This window comes from Spermophilus citellus, assembly GCF_964194105.1.
Source record: "Spermophilus citellus genome assembly, chromosome: 7".
Taxonomy (NCBI): domain Eukaryota; kingdom Metazoa; phylum Chordata; class Mammalia; order Rodentia; family Sciuridae; genus Spermophilus; species Spermophilus citellus.
Window position 1 is genome coordinate 126,361,438 of NC_138188.1, and position 9,806 is coordinate 126,371,243.

The following is a 9,806-nucleotide window of genomic DNA, read 5'->3' on the forward strand; positions in this document are numbered from 1 at the left end:
ACCATAAAAACCACCCAAACTCAAAGGTTGAGATTTGAATTCAACATAAATTTGAGCAAATGGCCTATTTAAGTATTATTTTGTCTTACATTGATTTAGTGACTTAGAAATAGATATTTAATGACTATATATCAAATAAACTTGAAAGACCCCAGATTCAGAAAGTCTTATTTCCTAGCATTGCAACTACACTGTCTGTATCACTGTAGTTAAATGAGGAAGGTGAGAGATATATAGTAAGATCATATATATAAACTATGCATCAGCAATGTTCATATTTTAGAAATCCTTCATGCGAATTACCAATATGCATTGATCCTCAGCACCACATACAAACATCATCTTAGGATAGTTTTGATAAAGATCTTGAAAGTATTAAATTTTTCACACTTTATCACTTTCTCCAAGGCATGTTCAATATTTGACACTAAATTATCTTGTCAAAATAAAATAAATCTGAATATTTTTATGCTCCACTCAACAGCATATTTTGACAGGTTTTATCTTCATAGCTAACATCTTTGGAAAAGCAAAAACCATGTGAGACTACTGTACATTAACAGATTTCCTAAAGATTATCCTTTCATCTTGAATATATTGTCTTAAGTCCATAAGCTAGGACTTAAGACAATGCCAAAAATTTTTACTTCTGAACATGTTAAAGCAGTAATCTGAAGAAATATAACAGCGAGAATTTTTTTAACATGGAGAATAATGTCTATACTCAATGTACTTTAGAAAAGCCCATAAACTTACTGAAATATTCAAAAAATTTAATACTATGTGCTAACATATTTCTTCTGGGAAGAAACAATATATCTTTCATTTTATTTTTCATAGGACTTATTACCACCCCCTAAAACCAACTTAAGAACCAAGGGCATAGTTGAGTGGTAGAGTGTGTGTTAAGCATGTACAAGGTCCTCAATTCAATCCTCAGCACCAAAGAACAGTGAAGAAAGTCATCTAAATATGTGAAAACAGAGATCCTGTTCAATCTTTTTTTTTTTTTTTTGAGAGAGAGAGAGAATTTTTTTTTTATTTTTTATTTATTTTTTTTTTTCAGTTTTCAGCGGACACGACATCTTTGTTTGTATGTGTTGCTGAGGATCAAACCCAGGGCCGCAGGCATGCCAGGCAAGCGTGCTACTGCTTGAGCCACATCCCCAGCCCCCCTGTTCAATCTTATCACCTATTAAACTAAAAAAAAATTTTGTGAAAAATGGTTTCTGAAAAAAAAAAAATAATTTTTTTTTCTTTATACCAGTTCTTTACATTCTTTTCTGGTGCTTTTATAACTTCTCAATGGGACTAGGTAATTAGCTTTCTTTCAGAAAAAAAAATGTCACCATTTGATAACACTGGAGTATTTTCCTGACCTGCCAGTGTTTGCCAGTTGCAAGTAGATGACTTTTTCCTATAGCTTGGTATTTTAGCAAGACATATGAAATATGTATTTGGCATTTTAGGTGCTTGTATGACATCCTAATATAACCACTGCTTACAATTTAGTTTTAAAAGATTTTAAAACATTATCAATGCCGCAGTGTGGCTGGGCACAAAATCACGAGCCACTCAAGCAGGAACAAACTTTATTTCCAAAACTCCCTCGAAAATACCACGCATGCGGCCTTCTCCCGGGCCACACTACACCAACAGGAAATCCCTCCTCCAGAATTCCGTCCTACTGTACTTCCCCAACCAATGGGAACTCTCCAGGAGTTTCCCAGAGCTCCAAAGTAGCAGGCTGAGGTGGACCACAGGGGTCTAATCTCCAATTGAATGCACATCTTAACATAATCATTATCATCTCAATGGCTTCCTGGGGTCACCTTTCATCCAAAAATGCCATGCGTCATTCCTACTTGGCTATGGCTCTCAGCAATTATCTAGTAAACTATTTTTAATTCTAACAAAAAAAGGTATTTAGCTATATATGCCCTATTATTAGGCTATGGGGCAAACCAGCCTGAAGAAAATAAAAAGTTCAAATAATCCCCAACTTTGACTACCCAATTATCAGGCATTATATGTAGTGTTGCATTCTATACTATCTGACTGCAGACTTTCCAAATGCTATTTGGATATAACAAACCAACACAGACTTAAAACTAGTACCTCTGCCATCCCCAAACATAAACAGACTAATGTGGTGGCAGTAAAAGATTTCAAAGGACACTTTTAGCCATTATTGAGGACTAAATCAAGCTCCATATTTCATGAACAGATTTTAATTCCTCCCAACATTTTCTTCCCAGTACTGCTTCTTCATATATTTCCTTTGTATCTTCTGTAGCATTAGTGCTCTTAAACATATCCCAATCACCCTGAGCTTTCAAGGTCAGTAGTTCTCCTCTCAAATCTATTAGTTAGGGGCCCAGAAGTTTCTGTGTATCCACATATAAAATTCAAACAGATTATATGACCAAAAAAAACAACACTGACAAGAAGAAAACGTAAATTATTTTTTCCCCTAGTATGTAAGCTTTTTTTGGCTCACACATTTAACTATTTGATTCAACATGAGGCTCTACTATGTTCTCAGATGTGGGGATTCACCTCCTGAAAAAAAAAAAAAAAAAAAAAAAAAAAAGTCCCAATCCACTTAAGTCTAGATTTCAATTTTTAAGGCTGATTAAAAATGTGAAGAAACTGCAGCATTCCTTGGGCTTTCTACAAATTCAAATATGCAATCCTGAAGACAGCTAAAGGAAATCCCTGCCCACCTGAGCATCTGTAGTAATATTTCTGCACTACCTGACATCAATAGCAAAAGAGATGAAGTGTTTTGAATTTTATCATTTATTTAGGATATTTATATTTTATAATGGTACTTCAAACCTAGGAAATAAGATAAAACTCTAAACCCAAGCAGTTATAGGATAGGTAAAGATGGACTTATGACCTGATTGTCTAGCTTATAAAAGTATGAGATAATTACTTTTCAGATGGCTGTTTTCGTTATTACTAATTATATTATACCAGTAGTGTGACTAGCAGCAAATTTGTTTTATTTCAGCTCAATGTCTAAAATTTTATCTAAGAGCAAGACAAATGTAAAGTAAATCTAAACAATACACTATTCTTACACAGACAAAAGGGATTTCCCTCCTTTATTCTTATTTTTATGACATATCAATTTGTATTCCTCATAAGAAGCATATCATTAAAAAAGTGTTTTCCTCCTGCTTCCAATATTCATCTGTCTCCCCTAGACAATCGTGAGCAGAGTTAAATGTAAAAACTTAACACATATAAAACATCATTATATTATCCCATTAAATTTTTTCCTAAATGTACTTTTATAAATCACAATTCCTAACTAAACCCAGTATCAGCAAATAGTTGTTGGGTGATGAGAAACTTAAACTTTAAAGCAACTACATAGTTGCTTTAAATCTGGCAACTCAAACTTATAAGTCAAATTTTATAACACAAATTAGAGGTGAAACACTAAGTTTAAATTATAGTGGGGATATATTATGCATTTGCATATATGCATGCCCATGTTCTAAGTTTGTTTGTTTGTTTTTGGGGGGGTGGGGGGTCTCCTCTATCAAGATCAATCAGGAGGAAACAGTAATTCATTTTTTTAAGTTGGATCTAGGCACACCTTAAAAATTTCAACAGTTACTTTCTTTTATATGGTGCTACAATAAATGCTCTATAAAACTGTTGGCTGAAGCCTTGGTAAGAATAAAGTCTGTTTTGAGGATAGCATTTATCATTCCCCAAAAAAGTTCAGAAAACAGTGCATATTAAAAGAGACTTTTAGCTTGGATCAGAGCAGCCAACTTTGAGAAATGGTTCTATACTTATATTTTTCTCCCTCTGCTAAATTTTTGGTCTTTTGAATGTTATTTGAGTTTTCTAAAATGACAATACTGAGTTGACATTAACCATCTCTAAAATATCTAAGATTTTTTAAAACAATACTGTACTGAGATGCATTTGGAAAATATTCAATATCCAGACCTTGATCAAAGTAAATGAAAAACTTAAAGAGGATAGCCTAGAACACTACTAATCCTTTGCTGTATGGAAAATACAGATACCAATAACTACTAAGTGAAAATTAAGATATTACCTGGTTTCTAAGGCACACAGTTATATACAACATCTAAAGTGGGATTTATTTGATAAACTGCAGTAAGCTCTCCAGAACATTTGATGAAACTCAGGTAGAAATAGGCCAAGTATTCACATAATGTGTCAGTCTGTAGTCCAGAAAGCATTTGAACTAAAATATGTCAATCCTTACCTCTGAAATCACTTAGAAATTACTGATGCAGTATTTGAAAAGTTTCCACGTGGAAGACTTTTTAAGCTGATATAACAGTGCTCAATGCTCTAGAGGGTTAGGTAAACTCAATTCTCTTTTTTTCTAACAATGCCTCATTTCCACTACATAAAGCTTGGTCTCCAGTCCCACTATCCACTGTCTGCCTTACAGTAAGTTTTAGTTCGTTGTCACCACACGAAGTGATTACATTATAAAAGGCCTCTAGGTCACTCTGTTCAAATTTAACAGCTGGTTTCAATGTTGTTCCAGGAGCAAGGGAACTTTCTCCAACAATTCTCAGATTGATAAATTTGATTTTCCAAGTATTTTCCACAAAAGGGCAGCGGATAAGTCCAAAAATTTGTTCAAAAATGCCCATACAAGTGTTCCCTCGATGAACAGTGCCCGCAACACCAACCATAACTAACCCATGTGCGGAAGAAGCACATTTTAGTCCACGGGAATCTAGGTTGGGGCTGAGAAAAAGAAATTCTTCTTTTACTAGTGACAATAAACGAAGGCTTACAATTTCTGCTCCATAGTAGTCTATCACATTTTGTTCTGAAGTATTGTAATAAAACCTAAGTTTGACATCATGCCAGAAGTGTTGTGGTCCCCATTCACCTTGAGGTGGGCCCAGAAAAGGATTCTGAGAATTAAGAAGTTCAAAGAACCAACGGCAGAATTCTTCTCCTAGGCGACGAAAATCAACTTTTTCAGCATTTTTTCCTTCTTTTGCCTGCTGATTGAAAAAAAATAAGATTTACCTCTTATAACAACTTTTCTATTTAGTTAATGTATTGATTACAAGAAAGGGAAATGAACTACATGTGAACTGACTGAACTCATTATGCATAAAAAGTAATTTTCCAAAAAGGAGAAAAAATTTTCAGAAATTTCCAGCTTAACCAGCTGAAAACTCAGTAAGTAGAGTTTAATGAAGGCTAGCTGGCCTCACTGGCATGCCCCTGTGGTTCCAGCCACTGGGGAGCTTGAGGTAAGAGGATCTCTTGAGCCCAAGAGTTGTTTGAGCCCAGTCTGGGCAACATCCTGTAGCCTGTTCTTTTTTTTTTTTCCCTCCCATGGAAAGATATATTAAAAAAAAAAAAAAAAAGAGATATGACAGTAGAGTGCATTACAATTCTTATTACACATATAGAGCACAATTTTTTTTTCATATCTCTGGTTGTATGCATAGTATATTAATGATGGTGGAATAAGTATACACACGTATGAATGATAAGGGAACACCATGTTCAATGCCCATGAATTTGACGTTTTAGATGAAATGGACAAATCCCTTGAAAAATGTCATAAACTAACAGGGCCCTTCAACATCAGCATGAACAGTCAATAATAATGACTATACAAGCATTCCCCCCCCCCTCCCAGTTTTGGCAGTGCTTTTACAGGTGTAGATTTGTCAAAGCCTTCAAGCTGTATGCTTCAAATAGATGCACTTTGTCATATATAAATCACATTCAATAAAGGTGATAATTAGCATTTTTATGTCTTTAAACAGATACTCTAAGCTGATTGAAATAAGTCATTTTTTTCTATGACTGGAGCTAATTTTATTATTTTTTTTACAAAGGAAATATTACTCCAAAATTATACTTGATATACCTGCTAGTCTCGATCTCGTTCTCCTATGTATTCCACACATCAAAGTACCTCATTGAGATGGTAAAAAAGCCTATGCTTATTGAACGTCTGCTATCTAATATGCTAGATACAAAGCCTGGCACTTAAGTATTATTTCCTCCCATCTTCACAATATGCCTTAACACAGATATTACTATAATTTTTTTTGTGTGTGCATGCTGGGAATTAAACACAGGTCTTCATACTTGCTAATTTTACACTATAAACACACCCAGAACTAACCCCATCCAGCCCTATTATAACCATTTTATAGATGAAGAAAACAAGGTTCAGAAAGATCAAGTTATTTGCCTAAGCTCATGACCTATTACATGCCAGACCCTAATATTAAGTTACATGTGCATGATTTCAAAATCCATTCTCTTGTTAGTATGTTAAGTAAAAAAGTCTTTAGAAGATTTCTAATGTGAAGGCAAAGGAATCACCTACAATTCACTGAATAAGTATTTAAATACTCTCTATAAAATGCTCAGTGGATACACAAGAAATAGGAATAGCCAATGTCAGCTGAAGAAAATCACCACAGGACTTTTTCTAGTCCAAAACTTTAAATTTCTTTCATTTTGCATTGATATCAAAGAAACTCTTAAAAATGAAAAAGAATTTGCCAAGCCCAGTGATATATACTTGTAATCTCAGCAATATGGGAGGCTGAGGCAGGAGGATCACAAATTCAAAGCCAGCTTAGTAACTTAGTGAAGCCCTAAGAAACTCGGTGAGACACTGCTTCAAAATCAAAAATAAAAAGGGCTGGAAATGTAGCTCAGTGGTAAAGAAAACCTTGTTTCAATTCCCAGTAGCAAAAAAAAAAAAAAAAGAAAAAGAAAAAGAAAAAAGGATTTATAATGGGTTTCTTTAAAAAAAAAATATTAGAGAACTAGAGTCCAAATTCAAATTAAATAAAACTTACAGTTTATACTCTGAAAGTCTATTAGTCTTCATTGATAATAAATGAAGAAAACATTTTTTTCTCTAATAAGTCAATAGACTATTATACATGGGATTATCTACATAGTTTTAAATGAAAAAAAAAAAAAAAAAGGTTCAGAATGTAACCACAATATCTGATTTACCTGTTGAAAGAGTCCGAGGTCCTCTGTCTTTGTAACTGGCTCCTGTGTTTCCTTCAGTTTCAGTTGCAATTGCTTTTCCCAGTAATCTTTTGTATGCTGAATTAGATTGTGTTTTTCAGTAGTTGGAGGTATAACCACCCCCTGTGTTGCCAAGTACTTAAATATGACTTCTCGGTGGACTTTTTTACGTTTAAGAAGCTCTTCTACACTTTGACTATACACTAATATTGCACGAATAGCATCTAGAAGAAAATTGCAATGATTAACAGAAAATCATGAGGTACTTGTAAATGTGACTAATGTCAGCAGAAATTCTATCAAAAAACATTTAAGCTATTGTCATGTTATTTGCTTTTGCATGAGATAGCTATTATTTTTAAAAAATAGGAAGTGGATTGTCATTTTTGTTTTTTTTAAATTCATTTATGCTTTAAACTTCCCTTACCCCTCAAAAAATATCATTGGTTACTATTGTTTCCCATAAGTAACAGTAAAATACTCAGATTATTTTAAAAATTCATCTTTTAAGAAAAAATTGAGCCAGAAAATTTTTTTCAATAAAGCCAAGAGATATAAATTTATATCAACCTCTAAAAATCAGTAAAATTACAGTATTTTAGGTGTCAAATAATTTTAGTTCAATTTCCTTATTCCACAAACAAAACTGAAAACAGGAGGTATCAATAACCATATTTCTAAGATATGGCAGATCCAGGACTTCTTTTTTAATTAAAAAAAAAAAAAAAACTACATATAAAACAAACCAAAGAATATTTGTGATGTGTTAGGTATACAGAAAGGCAATATACTATACTCCCAAATACATACCTTATAAAGCTCTTGAGACAGGAAATTACAAGTATTTTTAAGGCCCTACTTCACCCCTCCCTGATGCTATTACTCTCTCTTCTCATCCATCTCAAAGTAGCTACTATCTTAGATATTTTCATTTCCTGCTGTTTTCTATATAATTGTATAGAATATGTATTCCTAAACAATATATTTACAATATTTTTAAATGTTATAAATTCAATCCATTAATGGATGTAGTTTTCTATAATCATCTTTTCACTTAATGCTTTTTAAAATTATCTGTGGACAATGTAGCTCTACTTAATTCATTTTCACTGCTTTATTATAGCTAATTATGATTATACTACAAGGTTTCTATTCTTGTTTAAAGACTTTACTGTGCCTGTCCTATACAAACACTGCAACTTTGAACATTCTCATACATATCTCCCACTACAGAGAGGGGTTAAGTAATCTCTGGGAGCTTGCTAGAAATGCAGAATTTAGAGCGTACCCCAAAACTACTGAATCAAAAACCTACATTTTAATAAAATCCTTGAGGAATGGTACATTTAAAAATTTGAGAAGCCGAGGTTTAGAGGATGTCTCTCATCTTTCATTTTAAGAGATAATGTCAAACTCCTTTTCCAAAGTCATATTCTAATTTACATTCCTCCATTACTTGTCAAAGAGTTGCTGCACCTGGCACCAACACCTGTGATTTGTATTGCTAATGTTTTGTTAACCTGGTACACAGAAAAGACACACTGTGTTTTCGACTTTTATTACTTTGTTTTTTACAGAGGTTGAATGTTTTTCTTTCCTGGAATGTCTTCAAATCATGCAAACAATTTTGAACAGGGACGTTTTTATTTTATTTTATTTTTTTACTTATTTGCTTTAGATCCACTACCAATTATATCTAGCAATTTTAATCTATTACAATTTTGAAATTAAAACTCACCATGATTGTTAAGAAGGCGATTAACAGGCAAATATAATCGATGAAGAAGTATGTTAGTCTAAAACTATTTTCAGTCTAAATTCTTAGGTGTATTCCTTTAACGTTAAACCTAGAAATATCTACCAAAATGTGTACTACCTGGCTCTGAAAGTAATTCTTAGTACACAAAATATTCTCGGGAAAATTTTGGCTCCTGAGAGACAGGCATTCAAACCATTTTCATTTTCATTACTGTGACTTGTTTTACGTAAAAGAAGAATCCAAAGCGTCTATAATACCGGCCCCACTCCTGGAAAGCTTGAAGAAAAAAGCCTGAGAAATGGCAGCTGCCTCCTCAGGAAATCGAAACTGAGAATAGAAAACAGTCTGGCTCCCTGGAAACGTGAAAAACGATTACTGCCATGCTCCGAATCCTCGAACCAACCAGCATTTGCTCACAACATCAAGGATGAAAACCTGCAAGCTGTACCATTGCCAGCGCCACCACGTACCTCCAAGACCAGGCGGCCGGGGTCTGTGTGTGGTTCCAGAGCCGCTGAGCAGCTGCCGTGACCCGGATCCGCAGAATTCCGCCCAAGCATGACTAGAGGACCAATACCAGGAGGGCTAGGCTTCCAATCCCTTCCACTCCCACGCTCCCACAAGCTTGGAGTCTGGGTGAGGTCTGGGCCGCCCTCGGGGAAAAGGGTCTGTCCTTACCTTGGCGGTCCTCAGGGTACACTAGGCGGTTGGTGACGGTGTCGCATAGGGCCATGATCTCGTCGTTGTCCAGTAAGCCGAGCAGGTGACGACAGCCCTCCATCTCTAAACTGCTAAGACCCGACATCTCGACCCCCGGGAAGGGGGGAGAGGACGACGCCAATAATGTTGTCTCTACCGCCCACCGGGCCCGCGCCTTAGCAACAGAAACCGGAAGTGCCTTGCCAGTCGTTCGCCGCCGAAGGGTCTCAGGTATTCCAGGCCCCTGGGCGGAAGTGATCGCTAAAGAGGTCAATTAGGAAACGCTGTGCTCCCGACTTGTGGTTCCGGG

At 35.0% G+C, this 9,806-nt stretch overlaps 1 protein-coding gene across 2 annotated transcripts; it reads right to left on the minus strand.

The window, feature by feature from the left end:
• Positions 1 to 1,030: 1,030 nt before the first annotated feature.
• Positions 1,031 to 9,752, minus strand: LOC308654027 (uncharacterized protein C3orf38). Of its 2 annotated transcripts, none has more exons than XM_081302859.1 (3): positions 9,476 to 9,752; positions 7,021 to 7,262; positions 1,031 to 5,024 (listed from the first exon to the last, which is right to left on the minus strand). In XM_081302859.1, exons 1-3 carry the CDS (start codon positions 9,600 to 9,602, stop codon positions 4,359 to 4,361), a joined length of 1,035 nt encoding a protein of 344 aa, XP_081158985.1. In that variant the 5' UTR covers positions 9,603 to 9,752; the 3' UTR covers positions 1,031 to 4,358. The 2 variants fall into 2 exon arrangements, with proteins under 2 accessions (XP_081158985.1, XP_081158986.1); XM_081302860.1 differs by having other exon boundaries at positions 1,031 to 5,021; positions 9,476 to 9,609.
• Between the last annotated feature and the right edge of the window lie 54 nt (positions 9,753 to 9,806).

Coding starts and splice junctions, on each gene's coding strand:
- LOC308654027 (XM_081302859.1), bottom strand. CDS start 9,602: ATGTCGGGTCTTAGCAGTTTAGAGATGGAGGGCTGTCGTCACCTGCTC. Junction 7,263..9,475: donor GTACCCTGAGGACCGCCAAG/GTAAGGACAGAC, acceptor ATTTTCTTCTAG/ATGCTATTCGTGCAATATTA. Junction 5,025..7,020: donor ACCTCGGACTCTTTCAACAG/GTAAATCAGATA, acceptor TTTTTCAATCAG/CAGGCAAAAGAAGGAAAAAA.